The sequence below is a fragment of the Mauremys mutica genome, chromosome 11, assembly GCF_020497125.1.
Source record: "Mauremys mutica isolate MM-2020 ecotype Southern chromosome 11, ASM2049712v1, whole genome shotgun sequence".
NCBI classification, from domain to species: domain Eukaryota; kingdom Metazoa; phylum Chordata; order Testudines; family Geoemydidae; genus Mauremys; species Mauremys mutica.
The window spans coordinates 55,705,645-55,727,373 of NC_059082.1; the positions used below are offsets into that span (position 1 = coordinate 55,705,645).

At 45.6% G+C, this 21,729-nt stretch overlaps 1 protein-coding gene across 7 annotated transcripts in view; it reads left to right on the top strand.

The window, feature by feature from the left end:
- The window catches only part of LOC123344345 (katanin interacting protein), a 177,514-nt gene that overhangs the window by 144,914 nt on the left and 10,871 nt on the right, over nucleotides 1-21,729 (top strand). For 4 of the 7 annotated variants that reach the window (XM_044980452.1, XM_044980457.1, XM_044980455.1 and 1 more), the window contains 4 exons: nucleotides 1,546-1,685; nucleotides 10,765-10,866; nucleotides 11,369-11,529; nucleotides 15,123-15,211. In XM_044980452.1, coding sequence (XP_044836387.1) covers nucleotides 1,546-1,685; nucleotides 10,765-10,866; nucleotides 11,369-11,529; nucleotides 15,123-15,211 — 492 coding nt within the window. The remainder of the gene's footprint in view (nucleotides 1-1,545; nucleotides 1,686-10,764; nucleotides 10,867-11,368; nucleotides 11,530-15,122; nucleotides 15,212-21,729) is intronic. The other 3 variants (XR_006572527.1, XM_044980454.1, XM_044980456.1) reach the window with 3 other exon arrangements.

The following is a 21,729-nucleotide window of genomic DNA, read 5'->3' on the forward strand; positions in this document are numbered from 1 at the left end:
ATAGTAAACAAACTCTTACTTTTATCAGAAGATCATTCAGGCAGCGATAGATTTGAATCTTCAAGCTACAAACATCTCTGAGCATATTCACAGAGGTGTGGTAATAATAGTGGCTCAAGTCAGAACCAAAGAAATTCATTTGTTCCCTTGTCTAGTTGGCAAAGACAAGATACCATACTGAATTGGAACAGGCAACAAACACTGGCATCAGGGTGCTGTTATCTTTTAGATTTATGCTAAATCATGACAAGGGCAGCCTCACACCCACTTATTCGCTGATATGCCTGGGATTACTCATACAGATTACCATAGGGAAAATGGTTATCAAAACTATAAAGGTATGGCACTCTAGATCCAAAGCTCAAAGAGATCATAAGAGCCTACTCAGACCCCTGGGATGATTATTTTTTCCATTGACATCCCCTGACCCAGGTTTCACATGAGGAACCTTCACAAGTTCATACTAAAAAACTGGGGTTCAACACAGAAAAGTATGGAGAGGAAACTCTCATCTGTGAGGATGGAACTGTGTTTATGAAGTCAGAGATACTTACTTTGAAATCAGTGGGAGTTAGGCATATCTAATCCATGTAGGCATTTTCAAAAATCCCAATAGGCTTCTAAATACTAGGCCAAACACCCCCTTCTCTGTATGCTGGATATGTCCTTAGGGAGTGAGACTGCTGCACCTATTCCTTGCCGGGTCAGGCATTTGTCTCCTTTGCTTATGGAGGTCCAGAAACTCCTGGCACAAAACTGAATTACACCAGAGTTTTGTAACCATTTCTATAAAGGAATATTAGGCATGGGAATGGGTACAGACCAATGGGCTAAATGTAGAGAGAAACATAAGGGAATTCAACAACAACACTGAAACAGTGAAACAACAGCACAGTCCCTTCTCCTGCCTCTGTAGGTGCCCAAAACCTTTAACCCCTTCACCCGAGGCCTCTAATCCCACTGGTGGGATACATAAAGCTGAGCTGCACTAGCCTGGTAAGGTGTACTGCTCTCTGGTGGCTGCTCAGTCTGAGCCTCCAGCCTGGTGGGGCGCTGCTTTTTGACTGCTTGGTCATCACCTGCCCTCGGGACACTAGTGAATCTGAGTCCAAAGTGCTCACAACTTGTCCTTTCCCCCAGACTCATGCACACCCATACCAAGGGAAACACAATCCTTCCTCCTTCCACCAAAGCCCCCCCCACACACACATACTACAGCCAAGATGGCACCCACCCCACAGTTCCTCCCAGCTGCCATGGACTCCTCTGACCTTTTGTTCCTATAGGCCATTGATCCTCCAGGACTTGGCTGCTCGCACTTAGGTGCCATCTGCTGGTTTATTCCAATAACTTTGAAAATCTGGCCCTAAATTCTTCAGTTAACTGACAAAGTCACCAATAAGTGTCCTCTAATCAGCCTAGCTGTAGGAAGGATTTTATAATCTATACATTTATCATGAAGTCTGGTAGAAAAAACATAGGTTGTAAAATGATGGTGTTTTTGATCCTTCTTGTTTGGTTAGTTAAGCTTAAGTTTTGTTTCAGACATTGCTGCTTTTCCAGACAGTGTCAACATTTTAGAGGGTGTGTGTGGAGATATCCGAACTCCAGATAAACTCATTGACAGAGTTAATGACAGTGCTGACGGCAGACACATGTGGCTTGCACCAATTCTTCCTGGTTTGGTATGAATACTTTTCTGTTTTCATCTCTTCCTTACGTTTGAGTGCTCTGTATGTGTCATGTGTGCAAAGATACAGATATACAAACGTGTGTGTGTATGTGTATACTTTTTAAAGTGAGGTTGATGCCAGTGTAAAGTGCTGGACTGACACCTTTCAAAGCAAAATCCGCTGTCTCTTGAAGTGCTATAGAATGGACAGCAACAATGCTGGTTTCCCCACACTGTGACTCCCCTGTGCCTGCACTCTGACATGGAGGCATGACTTCTAGCAACAGAGTCTGTAGATCCTTGGCCTCTCAGCTGAGACTACCAACAGGGGAGGCAGATGTGTGTGTCTTGTGCAGTGGACACCTGTCCACTGAGAGGTGGGCTCAGAACACCAACTCATTTCATGTTAACCAATGCTCTGTATTGAAAATAGTGAACTAGAAAGGACAGGCCCAGTGTTCCATGTCCCAAGGTTCTGAGTAATGCATCCCCTTCTAGCAGCATCATTTTAAATTTGTGTGTGGTTTCTAATATCTGAAAGGGAAAAGAAGATAAACCAGACTAGTTCTGGCCTATGTTTAACTTTTGGGGATGAACCATTTTGCACACCTGTATTGTGGACATTTACATTTCTCCACTTAACCTTTCAGAATTGGGCAGGCTGGAAGTTTCCAAAGAAGGTCTAACATGATATCTGATGGCTATTGTGTTGGGATCCTGCATGTAGGGTTGCCAACTGTCTAATCGCACAAACCTAAACACCTGTGCCCTGACCCTGCCCTGATGTGTGCATACCAGCAGGGCTTACACAGACCAGTTACTTACAGTGACACATTAGTCCTCTTTATAAATCACAGCCCCATTGTGCAGATTGCTACTCCATTGTGGACAAGGCCTCCGAATGTTAAAATTACAATTATAAACTTAAACTGTCAATTAATGATAAATTTCAAAAACAACAAAAGAAAACAGCTTGGGAAATTATACAGACAGCATTATGTGTTGCAATGCAGTGGATATAAATGAGGCAATGCTACCAGATACGTAAGAACTCTTGGATATCTGCATTTCTTGGGGGTAATGAAAAGCACGAGACTAATTGCAATACCGGACTCTTGTAAGTATGCAGTACACCTGAAATGCCACAGCCATGTGGATGTTATTCCTTACACAATTGCCTCTTCTCCCGTATGTGCTCTTTCTTCTGTAAATGCTGTGTAGTGAAAACCTTTTCCTACACTTCTTTGGCCCTAGACTTTGCCTTCATGGCTGTGCCAAAGAATCTTGATTTCTTTGTAGCAGTGTAGTTGGTTGTGCTGGAGTACCACAAGATGGATGTATTTATTCCCTCTGGTGCATGCATCTCTTTTACTTTGAGACTGGAGTCTTGTTTCACAAAGCTCTTGGAGCCTCCAGTTTGCTATTGGTGAGAGTATTATCTGTACCATACACCTCTGAAGAGGACATTCTTCATAGCAATACACCTCTATCCTGATATAACGTGACCCAATATAACACAAATTCGGATATAATGCGGTAAAGCAGCACTCCAGGGGGTCGGGGCTGCACACTCCGGTGGATCAAAGCAAGTTCGATATAACGCGGTTTCACCTATAACGCGGTAAGATTTTTTGGCTCCCGAGGACAGCGTTATATCAAAGTAGAGGTGTAGTTACAGCCTAGTCATAGTGAGATACAGTCCAAATGGCCAAATTCTCTGTAAACAGTAGTCTATACGGGAAATGTGATGTGGGCAGTGATTTTATCCACATTGTCAATCTCAAGTCATCTCTGTTTCCATCTCTTACAGGCCTCTATCCTGTTTATATTTCCCCAACTCTCTTTTGCATCATTGCTATGACTCACCAGGTGTTCATTCACCTGAATATATCTAATGGTACTCATCTAATCTAAAACCAGCATCCATTGCAGGCCATCTGTCTTTTTCAGAGAATTTGCAAAGTTGTTACTTGAAGTTCTGTATGTATTTGAAACCAGATTTGTCCCTCACTCATGTCTGATCTTGAAGAACGAAATTATGGTCACTTATGATGCTTTCTTGACCTGCCATTCAGAGCTGATGCTCATTTGGGCAATCTTGCAATCTCTGATCACCTAAAACTCCTCAGTACACCTTCTGAGTAGGTTGCACTGCTTGCTAATCTCCCACAAGTGGGAATATGCAGAGGCCACTCAAAGAAGGGGAGGATACTTACTAGTAACTGTTGTTCTTCCAGAGTGTTGCCTCTGCATATTCTCAGTCCCTGCCAACCTTCCCCACTTCTTCAGAGTTCCAGGCAAAGAATTCTGAAATTAGGAAACAAATTGAGAGTGGTTTGGGCCATGCTTCCTTTTGTACCTTCAGAATCCAGAAGAAGGGGCAAATGACCCTAAGGGACTCCTCTCTAGTCCACAGCTCAACCCCAGGATGCATCATCAGTCCCACAAGTATGAATATGCAAAGGCCACACTCTCAAAGAATGACAGTTACCAGTAAGTAAGCATGTAAAATGTTTCCGGCATTCAGTGGAAGGTCACACTCCCAAACTTATTTTGCCTGTGCAGTCTCTACTTCTGGGACGAGGAAAGATCAGAGCCATTAACTTAGTGATGCTCTAGCACAGATTGAGGTGCCATAGTGTGCAGATCTTCCATTCTGGCACCGAATCCTTGGGTCATCTGTTTTATCTGGAGTTTCAGAAGGCTTTGATTCCCCTGTTGGAGTCTTTTAAGAGAAAAGAGACCATTTTAACAACTGCTCTTGCAAAGAAGAGAGCCCTAAGCTGGAAGTAAGGAGGTCAGGAGAGTTGAACTGGTCACTTTCTAGGCACAGAGGAGACTCTGGTTCTGACCATATTTCTTTGCCATGTTTCTGTGCAGGGCTTTGTTCTCAACAGTCAGATTCAAGACACTTGGATCCACTGAAGCATCAGGCCTGGTGTTCAAGTGATTCTTTAGTTCCACACTAGGTCTGGTACCCTCCAAGCCAATGCTAAAGTTAGAAACTGTTATGAGGATTGAGGAGGATTTAATTCTGGGACTTGGAGCAAAATCTTTCCAGATCCATCAGGATCTGCACAGAGAGGGTCCTCTGATCCATTGTCTGGATGGAAGGTGCCTCAAATGAGGTTTAGGTCAGATCCATATGAATCTTTGAGATGGATAACCATGCTTCAGTTAATGCTCAGCAAACCAATAGCTTCTTTTGTTCTCAGAGAGGATGTGTCCAATGTCAGATACCTCTGAGTCACCTGGCCCTGGTTCTCTTATCATTCCCCCAGAACAGAGTTTTGTATTTTCCGTTGCATTTCCCCAGCTGTATGGGGAACTACTGTTCCATCGCATGTTACTCAGGGTCAGTGTTCAGCTTACATGCCAGTATGGCCTTAATTTCACATTTAGGCTGTTAGAGCACCTTCTCCTAGATCAAGACCATCTGGTGGACCTCACCCACCTGAAAAACAAGTTGCTTGTCTCCTTGAAGCTTCTGTGCTTCTATCAACACTGGAGTTAACATTTCTGACTGTAGAGGAGTTGGAGGACGGCAGGTGGTAAAGGAGATTCCTGGGACTTCTACATTCATGAATGAATTCTCATTACCTTTTCCTCTTACTCTCCAAATGACAACAAAGCTTTGGAGATTCTTGTGGCTGCAGTTCCAAGGAAGTTGTATAAATTATTCAGTGTTTTCCAATCCAAGGAAAGAGGAAGGTGTCCTTACCTATTCTTAAAGGCCGTAAGGATTTTGCCGTGGATGTCTGCAAGTATACAGCTTCTTTGCCTTCTAATTTCAAGAAGTCTGATAGGACATACCAGGACCTGCAACAGGATTTAAATATTTTTCTTTCCCCCTCCCCATTCTGAGGACTGTGCAGATGTTTGTCTCAGCAGATAGACCTCTATAGTTCCCCTCCCTCCATCCCCCAGTGCAATAAAGAGTCTAGAAGTTTGTGTATTTTATTGGGAAAAGTGTATTCACTTGCTTGGCTCCTTGAGTGACATTTGCCTCTGAGTTCAAAGTGCTTGCATCACTAACGTCCCACTTAAACCCTCTCAATAACAGTGACTCAAATCGATTTGAATATAAATTGTCTAATGTTCCTCTTCCCTCTAATCTTTGTCTGCTTGCCTGCCAGCATCTAGATTGTGAGCTCTTCAGATGAGGGACTATCCTTGAATGTTTGGAATGTGTTTAGCACAAGTGGGCACTAGCTACCATAAATAAATGAATGATAAGTACAACTAAGCCCTTCAGAATCATCTGGCTCTTTGTGGAGATGTCCCAGGGGAAAACAATAACTGTTGAGAGACTGTGAAAATGGATTGAGCTCTCTTATGTTATTGAGCATACTGCCAATACCAGGCAGACCAGTAGTGGCTTAGTAGGGACTAAGCCCCACCAATTAAATCATACCCTCTTTAGATTTTTGGGGTTTCCAAATATCCATCCTTTCTCCTCTTTCTTTCCCAGTGCAGTTCCATGGAGAGCAGTCCAGTGGGGCTATTGACATGTAGCCCCTGCAGTGCAGCTGTCGGGGGAGGAAGAGATTGATGGAAGTGGTTGCCTCTAGCTCTTAAGAGAACTCCTTCTTCCAGTGAAAGTATTGAACAGTGCAGGGACCATCACATGTTCACAGCTGGCTTTTCAATTCCCTTTGAGCATAGCCTCAGTACAGAGCTACACACCTTCCTTAGGTGCTGTGGCAGTGGGAAAGGGAAGCAGAGCTGTCCAGCGTCCTGCAAATTTAAAGAGGAGCAGAGGCAGCAAGTGTGTAGGAAGAGGGAAATGGATGGTTAGCAGCCCAGCGGTGAAGGGTTGGGCCTCTCATACAGCGTAGTAGCCTAGCGGGGAGATTCAGGAGCTCAGTGAGGGATGGCCTTTGGCTTGTCAGGTCTGACAGTGGGAGCTGAGTGGCTGGAGCCACAGCTTCTTTTCAGGAGAGGGGAGGGAGCTAAGGTGGGGCCTTTTGCCTATGTCCTTGTTGGAAGGGATGGTAAGGAGCAGGAGAGGGGAAGGAGCAGAGTGAGTGGAGCACCACCGTTTGCTTTGGGCACCAACTGCCACTAAGGGGGACTTGGAGAGAGAGGAGAGACAGGCTGGTTACTTCAATGACTTCCATCCGTAACGTTTCCATTATGGCAATATGTAAAGCTGGTACTTGGCATTTGAACCATGCCGGATGAAGTATTTCTCTTTCCATTGAGATGCCAGTCTGATTACTGATTTGAGAGAGTAGTGCTTCAGTCTCTGTTTAATTAAATCTCCTTAGCCCTCCCTCTGTAGCTGTCTACTGCTTGCCAATCTCCTTAATAACTGGGAGTTAGCAAAACTCATTTCATGATAGTAAAAGGAAAATAACTCACCAATAACTGGAGTTCCCCTAATATATATGTATCTGTGTACATCCACACAGTTCTTTCCTCCTTCCTCTCCTCTTTGGAGGGTGGTTAGTGTCAGGAAGAAGAAGCAAGCCGAGCCTGCGGGGTGTGAAAAGGGCAGTCTCTGTAATGGCATCAGTTGGAATGCTGGACCAGATCTTTGGAATGCATGCGCCTCCTAATGGCCAGGCTGCTTTGAACTGTTCCAGGGACCCACCAAAGCAAGTGTGCCCCTCTTTAACTGGAGATCTGCAACACATTCAGCAAACTTCTCTTTTCTATTAAATAATCTTCCTTTTTCTTTTACTCCTTGTATTTAATCAGGCAGCGTAGTTCTGTCTTGGGGCTTGATAGATATTTGTTTGGTCAGAATGATTCATTTCTCCATCTCTGATAGCTGTTTTATTATTAATATATATGTGTAACCCTTCTGCCGGGCCGAAACAATAGCAGCAAGGGCCGGGTTCAATACATAGTTGTCCCTTCCCCACAACATAATGCAAAACCAGCTCGAGCCCCCACCCAGTGACCTGGGAAAATCTTACACTCACCCCTGGGCACCTCGAAGAGGCAATACTTCCCCTCTCGCAAGCACAGAGTCTTGGTGTAGCAGAAAAGGTTTAATTACATGACAAACAACAAGCATTAAATTGGGAAAATACCTCAGCTAGAGTTCATAGGTCAAACCGTGAGCAAAGACCCACTCCAGCAAATTGGGCCATGTCCTTCTCTCGGGGCCCTTGAGTCCAGCAACCCCCAAATCACCCACAGTCCCAAAAGTCCCACAATCCAAAAGTCTCTGTCCCGGGTCAGTGCAGCCCCAGAGCTCAAGAGTCTCTCTGCAGAGGTCCCCCTCCCCAGCCAGGGTAGAAAGGAGCACCTTACGTGGTTTCGGGGCCAACTGCCCTGCCTCTTCATGGGGTTCTGCTTCCACTAGTCATCTCCGCAAACAGCTCAGCTCGCTCTGTAGGCTGCTCCGCTCTGCCAGCTGCTCTGGTCCACCAGCTGTCCTGTGAGCCACTCCAGCCGTCCTCGCGAGCTGCTTGGCTCCACTCACCCAGTGGCTGCACAAACTGCTCCACTCTGCTCTGCCAGCTGCTCTGCTCCACAGTATGGCTTCAGGCTCCCCCACTCATTAGCACAGTACTCAGTGCTCTCAGCTCAGCAAGTCCAGCTCTTCAGTGATTTCAGCTCTTAGTGGGGGAGCCCCAGTACCAGTGAATTCAGCTCAGTAACCTGCATTTAGATTCTTCAGGGAATCAAAAATTAACTCTGACATTCCACAGTGGAGAGAGGCATAGGTGGAACTGGTGCTTCTGGCTCACACAAGGAGCCTGCACCACCAAGTACAGATCTCTGTCCCCAGCCTCTCTCTCTCTCGACTGGGTTTTGGAACCCATGTCCCTTGTCTAGCAAGTGCTATTTAGTTGACAATGAAACCCTCTATCATAAGACAGTTTTGTAGTTCCTCATTTACTTAATCGGGATGACAACATTTTATTGCTCCTGCCCCAATAACAACAAAATTGGGGCTCCCATAGCTGTGAAAATAACCATCCCAGGCTGCTTTGCGGTATGCTAAGTGGAGTGGGAGTGCCCATGCAAATAACTGAAATGCTAATGCGAATATTTGAAACTTCTTTCCGCACTCCCCATAATCTACCACCAGATGTCAGGGTAGAGCTCATCCTGACTCTGCTTACATATGAATAGCCAGCAAATTATTATTTCCCCTGAATGTAACTGTCACAAGGCAGAGTCTTTGCTGCAGGGCGGGGGTGGGGGTGGGAGGGCTTGGCTGGAGTGCATTTTTGGCTTTTCTCAACTGCAGGACAAATCAGATAGTGTACTAAACTGCACCAGACGTAGTCAGACCAAGAATCAAGGCAACACAAAGGTGTCTTAAAAGCCACTCTTGAGCCACTTTGGGCTCAACCACCCCCATGAACCTGGCCTATTGTCTTCAGTGGAGTACTCCCAATCTTTAATTGTGTAGCTGAGAGCAGAATCAGTCCCCTGAGCTCCCAGGTAAGTTAGAAAGCTGAGTCAGTATATTAAATACCACCATTAATCTTCTCACAGGCAAAAGCAGTGTCAGATCTATATTTCAGGTGGATTCAGAAAATAAAAAACTCAGTGTCAGCATCTGGCAACCTGAAGTTACAGAAGCAGATTTACAGTAGTATATACTTAATTGCTGCCTTAGAAAGCGTATTAAAACCCCAAGAATATTAGTAAAGACCCCTAAGGCATGACAACTCCATCCCTTCTTAAAGATAATCAGAGAGTAGCTACTGTTTCTTTAAAGAGATTGTGCTGGAAAAGTTAGCTCTCCCTGTGGAGAATGTATTCATGGAACCACACTCTCCCTGAAACCTGAAGATAGAATCCTAGCAAGAAATAAGAGTAGAACAATATATTGAAAACATACAATATCATACAATATTATTATTTTCAACTTTTAAAAATAGGCTTGCATACTCCTGAGGTCGGCGAACTGCTTCGGAACATCTGGCAAGGCTTATCCATGCTCTATTGCTAAACTTAACTGAATTACAGTAGCGCTGAGGAGGTCCCAGTCATGGATCAGAACCCTGTGGTGCTAGGTGCTGTACAAACACAGAGACAGTCCATACCCCAAAGAGCTTACAGTCTGAGTATGAGACAAGAGACAACAGGCTGACGCATCCAACAGAGGGGGGAGCGCAAGAAAGCAATGTGACAATCCTAGCCAGCCATGTTAAGTTTTTTGTAGGCCTCAGGGCAAAGGGGAGTTTTAAGGAGGGATCTGAAAGAGGACAATGAGCTAGCTTTGCAAATGTTATGAGGAGCAGCTCCTAGGCATAAGGGGCAACATGGGAAACAGCACCAAGTTGGAAAATGTAACAAGTGGGCAGTGGAAGAGGCATTGTTAGGAATGCAGAGGGGAGAGTCATTATCTCGATAATGTATCAGAGATGATGGGTAAGTGGGGATAGGCCACAAGGGCCTTACAACCAAGACCAGTAGTTTTTGATGCAGTAGCAAGGGGGGAGCCAGTGGAGAGATATGCAGAGAGGAGGGACATGGTTGGAGTGATGAGGCAGGAACATGATCTTTGCTATAGCATTTTGGATGGATGTAAATGGGGAAGAGTGCATTTGTCAAGGACATATTGCAGCAGTTGAGACATGAGATGATGAGGACCTAGGTGAGCGTTTTAGCTGTGTGGATGGCAAGGCCTGGTCTTAGAGATATTGTGTAGGAAGAAGCAGTAAGATTTCGACTGGCCTGAATCAGTGAGCCTAGAGCAAGATCTGAGTCGAAGAGAACACCCTGGTTCCAGGCATGAGAGATAGGCGGGAACGTGGTGCTGGCCACAGTAACTGAGAGAGGAGGGGGAGGGAAAGGCTTTGGACGAAGAAGGAAGAGCTCTGTTGTTGGTTAAGCTGATGGCTGGACATCCAGGAGGAGATGTCAGAGAGAGAGGCTGAGATTTCAGTTTGAACAGAAGGAGAGAGGTCCACAGCGGAGAACTAGATCTGTGGATCATTGGCATGGAGATGATAGCTGAACTCATTAAATGCTTAAATATCATTTTTCTGCTTACTAGCTCTGCTCCTTTAATACAAACTTTGAGTCTTGTTCTTCATGTTTGTCATGCTTTGTTTGCATTCCTTCATTGGTGTTTGTCATGTTTTACTGAAAATTAAATGAATTCTTTTCTCTGACAGGTGAATAGGGTTTATGTTATTTTTGACCTGCCCACTACCGTGTCAATGATCAAACTGTGGAATTATGCGAAAACTCCCCAAAGGGGAGTGAGAGAATTTGGTGTAAGTACTTATTCATAAGCAATTTTGATGAGTCAGCTTGCCCTAATTTCCTTTTTTATTTCATACTTATAATTTATCACAGTGTGATTCACACTTTTTGTGTGCAACTTCAACATAAATGTCTAAGTTTTTAAAAACATGATGATTCATTAAAGTTAATAACATGCAGAATAACAGAATCAATTTCTGTAATAGGGTGTAGTCAGTTCTCCTATGCCTGCTCATATATTTTATTAGAAACTAATCTGCCAGGAGACAGAGTGAGAAAGCACCAGAGGCAAACTGAGAGAGATGCAAACTGTTTGATACAGAGACACAGCTGAACTAGTGACCAGCTCTCCTGGAACAAATGGTGCAACTTCTATTGAGCTGACAGAGAGGACTGTATTGAAAGCAATGACATTTCATTCAGACACTTTTTCCAGAAGAGTTTTCATGAATAATAATAATAACTGTTCTGTTGCTTAAACAAAACTGATTCTTGATTATTTTATGTTTCCAGCTTCTTGTAGATGACTTGCTTGTGTACAATGGAATTCTGGACATGGTGAGTCACATAGTGCATGGCATCCTGCCCACCTGTGACCCTGTGGTCCCATATCATACCATTCTCTTTACAGATGATGAGAGGATTTGCCAGCGAGAAAAGAATACAGTGATTAGGTATGTGCTGGGCTTTGATTTTAATGAGGAATCCTGTTTACATAATTTTATTTCTAGTGGCTGATGTCAGCAACTTCTACATTACTGCAGAGAATTGCAGTGCTATGTACTGACTGGCATAGAAAGCAATTGTGCTGTATATTGTATTCAAAGGATCAGATACCAACCCAGTGATGCTAAATGAAAAGGAGATTTTAATAAAATGAGGAAGTTAGTGTCAAAAGTGAAAAAAAAAATTAAAATCCTTACATTTGGCATCAGTTCTACTAAGGAAACAATACTAGAGTCTCACCAAGTATGCATACCATAGAACAAAAAGGTAACCAGGAAGGTGAGCAGTAAACCAGTCTGGCTAACTGGTAAGGTTTGAGAGGTTATTCAAGCTCTTTCCCACTGCACTGTTCAGCACTTTTTGTAAACTTTGGGCCTGATTCTGATCTCATTAACCTGTTTAAATCCAGAGTGACTTCAGTGGAGTTATTTTAGATTTACACTAATGAAGCCCGAGGTAGAATCTGTCTCACTTAGTGTTATTTTGAGATATCCCTCCTTTGTCTCCAAGAATGGAAATCTAGTACAATAAGGTATCTTTAGATAAAAGGAAAAAGGTAATTATTGTTTTCTGAAGCTATCATATCACTGGATTCCCACTCACCTACCCTTAGGGTTTGCTTTTTTTGGTGGTTGATATGTAAGCATAAAATGGGGTTGGTCCATTTTGTTAATTTGCCAAGGTGGCCGTTAGATTTTAAAGCTAAAATCTAACAAACTAGGTTTGCCAATTGGATGAGTGTTATAGCCAATATAGAATGGAACCTAATAGGATAACCCCTTTGTTTTAAATCCAGGGAACATTAGCTTACTATTTCTCATTCTGGGTTCTTTACAGGTCAGCTTTTAACTTAAACGGTATTTCTGAAATCAGGACACATGCTTATTCTTAACCAACCAAGAATGTATTAATTCACCCAGAACCATGTTAGTATACAATCACACATTCACCACTCAAGTGTAGATAACAACCAGTGTTCTAGGTGTGTAGTACACACACACACACACACAATACAGTCTTGCAATCGATTATCACAATCTGGAGTTGTCTCAACAGTTATACCAAGCAACAATGTAAATTATCAAGAGTTTTTATTACATTTACTTATGATACTCAGTTTCAGTTCTTTAGTACCTAGCACTTTTATCGCATTCCAAAGATGAACTTGTCTTTAAGGCACTTTTAAGAGTGTGGTTGCTACAGTTTGAATGGATTGGTCCAACAGTGAAAAGTTTAGCATGTCAAAAGCAATTGCTTAAAGTTATTGGTTTTTATCTCTCATAGGCCAATTTGCTTGGACATGCAAAGGAATTAAAATCTAAAATACGGTTACTTTAGGACTCACTAGAAAGTGTAGACTAGGCAAGATAACCTACAGTTATTTATATTAAAGATTAGAAGGGGAAATACAGTCTTCGAAATGAAATCTCATCACTTCTTCATATCCACTTAGCCTGGGATGCGGGAGAGTTCTTTCCACCTGGCTGGTCTGGGCATCAGTCACACTTAGGATTCTGCAGCTTCTTATTCGGTTCAGTCAACTCTCCATTTGCACATGGTGACCTCAATTTTATAAACTCTAATTTCAAGGCTGGTTGGAGGGGCCAACTTCTGATTTCTATTGAACAAGTGCCAAGTGAGTGCTCCGATTTCAGCTCTCTCCATTTTTGCTGCTTCCATAGGTATCCCATAGTGTAGGTGTACACAAATTTCTTCAGTCCTTTTCTTATCAGAAGCCTTTACATGTTCGATTCATTTCAAGGATTGTGTTTCGTTATTAGCCCCTACTATCAATTGGGATCCACCCCTTTTAGCAATTTCTCTTAATATCCCAAAGTTATATCTTTCAACAGTCCTTCTTCCTTGTGCCAGACAATTCCTATTACTTCTAGAGTGCACCAGTTATTTACAATGAAAATCAACAAAATCTCTTCTCATCTTCTAAATCTGGAGGACATACTCAATGCATTCTTTGGTTGTACATAAGCATTTCACATTATTTAAGACTGACAATAGAACAAGAAGGATATATATATATTGAAGGAGATAGATCTGACTCACAAGGCAAACAAACTTGCAGCTTCTAATTTGGGGTGAAAGATTATCCAGGGTATATTTGATTTACAAGGAAAACAATATATAATTTATAAATTGGGGTGAAAACATGTGGCTTTGATTTTCGTGGGGTAGTTTGCCCAATTTGACCTTCAGTCTTACAGCCAGTCATCTCTAGTTTGCTTAACTTGCAGCTTCCCCATTCATCTCTTGATCCATTCACAATGTGCAATGGGCCACTTTGCGTAGGATATGAAGGTGTCACTCTTTCATGTAAATTGGAGTTCTTTTTTGGTAGGTTGGGAGGGAGAAAGAGGTTTTATCCATATGCAGATCATGAGAGAGTCTTGCCTAGGTGATTAACAGTACTCCCGTTTAGCCATTTTAATTTCTGTTCTTTGGGAGAAGAACTTCCAACCTTGGCTGATCTGTGGGTCTTAGACAAAAGTGTCTCACATGATGCGAATAATTTTCTTCTTGTCTTTACTTCTTAGATGGATCCTGTTTTAGGATAAATAGCAGTGGATAGCTTCTCTAATTTTTTTTAAGGCCAGAAGGAGTCAGTAGTTATTAATCAGTTGACATTTTTTCTGTATTTAATAGTATTTAAATTTGATTAGATTTTGAAGCTATTGAGTCCTGCTTGTAAAGGAACAGACAGTCTGTCTGCAGTCTACACACAAATGTTGCATTGGTTTAACTAAAAATCAACTTTTAAATAAACCACTCCCATATGGACACACTTAAACTGGAAAGAAAGAGAACATTTTCAACAGTGAGGGTAATTTGGTAACATTGGAACAACTTACCACAAGTTTGATTCTCCATTGTGTGCAGTCTTTAAATCAAGAATTTATGTTTTCTAGAAGATATTTTTTAGTTCAACCAGAAGTTATGGTCTTGATGCAGGAATCACTGGGTAAAATTCTCTGGCCTCTATGATGCAGGAGGCCAGACTAGATGATCATAATGGTCCCTTCTGGCCTTGAAATCTATAAATGTATGAAATTGGTTTATAACTCTTTTATATCAATTTAGCTTAATTCAGTAAATTACCAAATTAAGCTAAATAAATTTAGGATGGTTGCAAACTGATTTAAGAGTGTCTACATGGGTACATGGCACTGGTTTAATGAAGTTGATTTAAAAACAGATTTTGGTTCAGATGGTCAGACTTTGCATCTAGAGAAGGTCAGAATAGGCTGTGAAGTGGATGTGATAGTAGCAGTTGGAATGTGTGTTTGAGAGCACCCCTCCCAACAAATACAATTGTGAGGAATAACTTTAGGTTCTTAGGTTTATAGCTGTGGGCTATATGAGGGTGAAGCCTCATCCTTCCAGACTGTGACTCACAGAAGGCAGTGGTGTCAGTGGTGCAGCCTCACAGTGGTTTAGGTAACACATTGCAGTGTGCTTCCCTGTAGCTGCAGTGGTGTCTATGGACTATTGATTCTCCCTGCTATTGGTCTGCTTTTCATCTTTGCAGCAATCGTGTAGAGGATCAGGATGTACGAATGATGAACGAAAATCAAATTGTTACAAACTCCAAAAAGAAGCAGATTGCTGCTGACCCAGGTGAGTTTCATTTCTTTACGAGAACCTTTTGTCCACTTTCTGCAGACACAGAATGAATAACAGACATGCTTTTTGGCAGATATACAATCACCAAGAGTATGGAAAGTGGGGAACCTCCTGTAAATATACCTCCCTTCCCTGCCACCACCACCCCACCCTATGAGGGCAAACCTTCTAGTTCAAGCTCCTCCTTCCCCAGCATGACAGCAGGACCCCTTCATCTAGGCCAGTGGTTTTTAAACTTGTTGATGCCCATGATCCAATGGAGCTGGGGGTGAGGGGTTTGGGGTGTGGGAAGGACTTAGGGCTGGGGAGAGGGTTGAGATGTGGGGGTGAGGGCTGCGGGGTGGGGCTGGGAATGAGGGTTTCAGGGTGTGGGAGGGGCATATGGGCTGGGGCAGGGGGTTGGGGTGAGGGAAAGGGTCAGGGCTCTGGGCTGGGGGTGCAGTCTCTGGGGTGGGACCAGGGATGAGCGGTTTGGGGTGCAGGAGGGGGTTCCAGGTTTCGGGGGACTCGGGGCTGGGGTAGGAGGTTGGGGCACGGGGTTGGGCATGGACTTAGACTCATAGACTCATAGACTTTAAGGTCAGAAGGGACCATTATGATCATCTAGTCTGACCTCCTGCACAAAGCAGGCCACAGAATCTTACCCATCCACTTCTGTAACAAACCCCTAACCTATGTCTGAGTTATTGAAGTCTTCAAATTGTGGTTTGAAGACCTCAAGCTGCAGAGAATCCTCCAGCAAGTGACCCGTGCCCCATGCTGCAGACTTACCTCCGGCAGCTCCCGGTCAGTGGCACAGCCAGGGTGCAGAGGCAGGCTTCCCGCCTGTCCTGGCACCACGGACTGCGCTGCACCTGAAGCAGCCAGCAGCAGGTCCAACTCCTACGTGAAGGCACTCAAGCAGCTCCGCATGGCTCTCACCTGCAGGCACGGCCCCCCACCCAGCTCCCATTGGCCGGAAACCAGCCAATGGGAGTGCTGAGATGGTGCTTGGGGTGGGGGCAGCATGTGGAGCACCGTGACCCCCTTTCCTGGCCACTTCCAGGGCACAGCGCGGTGTCGGGGCAGGTAGGCACTAGCCTGCCTTAGCTGGGCAGCACTGCCAGTGGGACTTTTAACGTCCTGGTTGGCGGTGCTGACCAGAGCGACCCAGTACCTTCCATTCTGTGATTCAGTACTGGGTTACAACCTGAACTTTGAAAAACACTGATCTAGGCCACACCTCTGCCACAGGGCAGTAGGACCTCTTATCCAGACCTGGTTTAATATAACTAAACCCTTGAACTCTCACAACTCTAAGGACAGCTCTGCTCACAGGTTTAAAGCTTGAGGAATAATAGATGAGAAAACTTATCTCACAGTTCTCCTCCTTTCTCAATTCACATAAAGTAGCCCCTTTCCGTCCTCACTTTCCCCCTCTCCATCTTCTTCCCAGATATAAAAAGTGAGCCCTTGCTTACCTCTCTATACCCCTCCTGGCCTGCTTCCAACATACTTGCTAAATGGAAACAACACAGCACTATGAATACAGATAGTACCTAGGATGACCAGATGACAAAGATGAAATATCGGGATGAGCTGGGGGGAGGGCGCGGAGCAAAAAAAAAAAAAGACGGTGGCGGAGCAAAAAAAAAAAAAGCCGGAGCGCCCTCCCCCACCTGCCGCCAGGCGGCAGTGGCACAGCCCCGTCTCCACCCAACTCTTGGCGCTGACACCCCAGATCCCCACCCTGGCTCCCCCATCCCCTCGCTCCCGGGCCCAGCCTGGGCTCCGAGCTCTGCAGCCGAGCCATGTTCCGGGCCCCTCCTGCAGCTCCCAGCCCAGCCGCTCCCAGGCTCCATCGCCCCGGCCCTGCAGCAGGGGCTGCTCTGCTCCACCCCGCCCGGGACACTCGCCCCTTGCAGCCCCGGGAGCCCCGCTCCGGCCACGGGGAGCTCGGGGACCCACCCAGGCAGGGGGCAAACCAGGCAGCCAGGCCCGGCCCCTCCTGGCAGGAGTGTGTCTGCCCCACACTTGTCTCCGTCCACCCGGGCCCTGCCCGCTCCACGCTGCCCCCAGGCCCACCGCGCTGTCCCGCGGGCTGCAGGGCTGGAGCAGCCTCCACGCTGTGCTCCTGGCCCTGGCCATGGCCCGTGTGCAAACCTGGGAGGGAGGAGGAATGCCGCATGCTTGGGGAAGAGGCGGGACCAGGGCGGGGATTTGGGGAGGGATCCAATGGAGTAGTGAGGGGGCGGGGCCAGGACAGGGATTTGGGGAGGGATCCAATGGGGGAAGGAAGGGGCGGAGTCGGGGCGGGGGGGCAAGAGCCCTTCCGGGCTCCGCCTGTGTGCCGGAGCGGAGGGCAAAATTGCTTGTTTGTCCAGTGTCCCAACCAAACATCGGTCGAGACGCGGGACAAACAAGCAAATATCATGACAGTCCCGATAAAATCGGGACGTCTGGTCACCCTAATAGTACCTGCTCATAGCAGAGTAGGCAGTTTGTTTTCCCACTAGTTAGCAGGTTGAGTTAAAGACTATGGGGGAGCCTATTCTGTAATTCGACCTGCTGACTAATGTGAAAACTACAAATTGCCTTGTCTTCACTAGGCTTTTACCTTGCATTTGTTACCTTGAGTTAGCTAACTATGTGGAAGCCCTGAGGGAAGGGCTCATAGCCCTTAAGAATCCCTCAGAGAGGAAGCAGCAAACTTGCTGAAGGGCTTCCTTGTTCACCGCTCCAAAGTCGTGCAGGTGAGTCAGAATTTCCACATGGTCAGTGGTATCAAGAGCTGCTGATAGAGTCATCTTACACTAGTCTGCTACTAGTAGATCATCCCTCGTCGAGGTCAGCACAGTCTTTGTTCTGTAACTCAGTCTGAAAATGGACTGATATGGATCAAAGAAATCTGTTGAATGCAAGTGTAGCTCACGCTGACTCATCACCACCTTCTTGATAATGGAGCCCAAGAAAGGGACCCGGTTCAAGATGAGATGAAAATTGATGAGGTTGTCCATGTCCAAAGTTGGTTCCCAAGCAAGGGTGTAACTGCTCTTGTTTAAACATGGCGGGCAATTTTCGTACCTCAAGGAAGACATTACAGTAATGCTACTCCTCAGTACTGCCCTCGGTGTGTCTCCACGGAGTTTTTAATCAGCTTTGAAAGACATAAATTCATCTCAGAGGTGGTTGGTTGTGCTCCCCAAGTAAACCACGCAGTCAAGACAGTGTTTTTATTTCCATCCACTCTTCTCATGGAAGCTGTCAATCAGCCTGGATCTGATCAATCTTCTCTAAATAATAATCACAATTAATCGGCAGTTCTTTGTAGACTTTACTGAGAAATACTTGGACTGTGTTACCATACTGAATATGAGGATTCATGGGACTTGATCTCAGGTCTATGCTGACGGGAGAAGCTGCAGAGTTTTAAGTGTAGACTTGCCCTCAGAGTGTGACAGCTAAATACAACATGGAACAGATTGTTTAGCACAAGTATTTAAAACACATTTCAAGGGACCATTCAAGATTAAGTGGCCCATTAACACCCCTGTATTCATGAGGAGGAAGGGTGGGGAAGCAGCTGGGGGAGAGTTAGTGGGTTATAGATTGTTGTAGTAAACCATAAATCCAGTGCCTCTGACTGGAGGGGTGAAAAAGCGCTTTGTGTAAGCTTGTAGGCTTGTCTCTCTCACTAACAGAAGTTGGCCCAATACAATATATTACCTCACCCACCTTGTCTCTAATATATTAATCGCCCATGAAGCAGAGCTCCAACCTTGTCTCCATGGGTCCCATGCTCCAGGCAGTTTATGCTAGCCTCAGAGGCTCACTGCAACCCTCCACATTGCCCTTCTCTCTTTAGGGGCAGGGTTACAGTTCTCTGAGCCCATTTCATCATAAGCCAGCAAGGAGATTGGTGGGAGAACTCCCACAGACTCTGTTGTCCCTATGGGCTTATTCAAGAACAGTTTAGCCTCCTGTCCTGACAGGGGCCTGTCTTCCCCTCCCAGGAGGGTGTTTCTGTAGTGGCGGGTTGGGGGGAACCCGGGCCCACCCTCTACTCTGGGTTCCGGCCCAGGGACCCTACTGGCAGCAGCTGTTGGCAGCTGACCTTTCACCACCAGAGCTGCTACACTTCCCAGGGCCGCTTCCTCACAGCTCCCCCATTTCTCTCTCCCAACACCTTCTTCACCCTTATCTTAGGGCTCCCTTTCCAGTGGCTTGAGGGTATCTTCATTACCCAGACCATCAGCTGCACTCCCTTTCCTCTGGCTCCCTTTTCCTTCCCCTGACCAGAGTGTGCTCTTTTACAGTATCAGAGGGGCCTTAATTAGAGTCAGGTGTTCACATTAGCCTAACGGCCTCACCTGACTCTTTGCAGGCTAATTGAAGTCATGTGTCCACCCTAGCCTGGAGCAGCCCGCACTCTGGTCAGTCAGGGAACAGAAAACTGCTTATCCAGTGGCAAGTATATCTGCCTTTTACTACTCTGCTGTACCCAACTGGCCTGGGTCTATCACACCCCATATATGTTCTGCCCCATAGATAGTTGCAGGTACTATATTTAAGTCAAGGCAGCCCCCTAGCAGGGCACTTCAGATGCCTCAAAATCTACTGCCTAGCCTCCCGCTTCTTATAGTGGCCCTGGATGTGGGTTGAAATTCAGGCTCATGTTGACTCATGTGACTTATGCACTTGCACCAAGGTGCTGCACACCAAACCTCTTGGCACCTTCATGCCTCTGGAGACTCTGCCCCAGCCAAGGACAGCCAGTGCCATGATTCCATCGTAGAACTCCCCAAATCAAATGGCCACACAGTAGTACTAATAGTTGTAGATCAATTGACCAAGATGGCACACTTCCTCTCCTGTGCCCACATACCGTCAGCTCAGATGACGGCTCAGCTCTTAGTAACAAATATCCTCTGCCTCCCTGGGCTCTCCTGCCTCTGACGCGAAACCCTCAGGCTACTAAACATCCACGCTTATGCCTCCTTAGCATACCACCTGCAGACGGATGGCTGGATGGAGAGGATGAATTAAGTACTTGCGCAATATTTACAGTCCTTTCTTAATTACAGCCAAGACACCCTCGTACTGTATGCTGAATTTGCATACAACACCAACTGTGCTTCCATAGGGAAAAGCTCTTTTTTTTTTTTTTGCTAACTATGGAGTCACCCATTTCCTCCTGCACCACCAATAGCCTCCCTGAACCCACCGCCTACTGACATGGTTCAATGAATCCACTACATAAAAGAAAAACTAAGGGGACACTTTGAGGACGCTAAGAAGGACTACACAGGATACACAGACAGCCAGAGACAGGAGGGGCCAGTCTTTTCAGTACACAAGAAGGTCTGCTTATCTGCTAAGAATCTCACCATGAACAGGCCATCTCGCAAGCTAGACCACCGGTTCCTTGGAAACTACCAGATTTGTCAGAAAATCAGCTCTGTCACTTTCAAACTCCACTTACCTAGTCCCTCAAAATGCACCTGATCTTCCTTGTTTCCTCTCTTGAAACCATACACTGAAAGCCTGTTCCCTGACCGAACACAACCACTGCCCTCACTAGTTCAAGGTCCAGATGGTACTGGACTCTGGACTGAAGTGGGATCAGTTGTGATACCTCATAGGCTAGGAAGGTTGTGGTCCCAGAGAGTGCTCCTAGGAGCCTGCTGGTAACGTTCACACCCCATGACTTGTACAAGAGTTTCACAAATATTACCTTGACAATCTGGTCTTACAGTACCCCAGGGGCACCCCGATGGAGTTGGGGCATGATATGAAGGTTCATGGGACGTGACCCCAGCACTTCCATGCTGCCACGGCAGAGCCATCATGAATGCACCATACATTCTGGGAGACCAGCCACTGCTGGAAGTGGTGACCACAGTAGAGATGACTGGTATCCCCTACCATGACCTCTGATTGACCCAGACATACTATTTAAGTTGGAGGGAGTATCAGGAAGTTGTCTGTGGAACAAGGCAGATCCCTGACTTGCTGTTGAAACAGATCCAGCATTATTCTTACCTCCTTGCTCTGCCCCCTGTTTTCTGGCTATTGACTCCAGCTTGATCCTTGGCTGTGGTTCTTGGCTATTGACCCTGGCTCAACCCTAGGCTTCAGTCCCTGGCTACTGACCTTGGTGTGACCCATGGCTCTGGACTCCGGCTACTGACTCAGGCCCAACCACTTATGGCTTCAACCATTGAACCTGACCTCCCACACCCTGATTCCTGACTCTGAGGAGTCCAGGTTTCTCATATTGCCCACAACTCAGACCCTAAGAGAAAGAAATTTTGCCTCAACCACACCTACAATATAGGAATAAAAAATGTCCATATCATGCAATCAATTGGATTCAGAGCTAGTTTTCCAGCACCTGCACCCAATCCTTTTCCCATTGTTTCCTCTGTTATGTGTTACCTAAATTCTGTGTTGACCTGCAAGATCAGTCCTGAAGCAGAAGGTATCCAGGTGCCCTGTACAGAACAGTTACACTTTGACTTCTTGTCGCATCT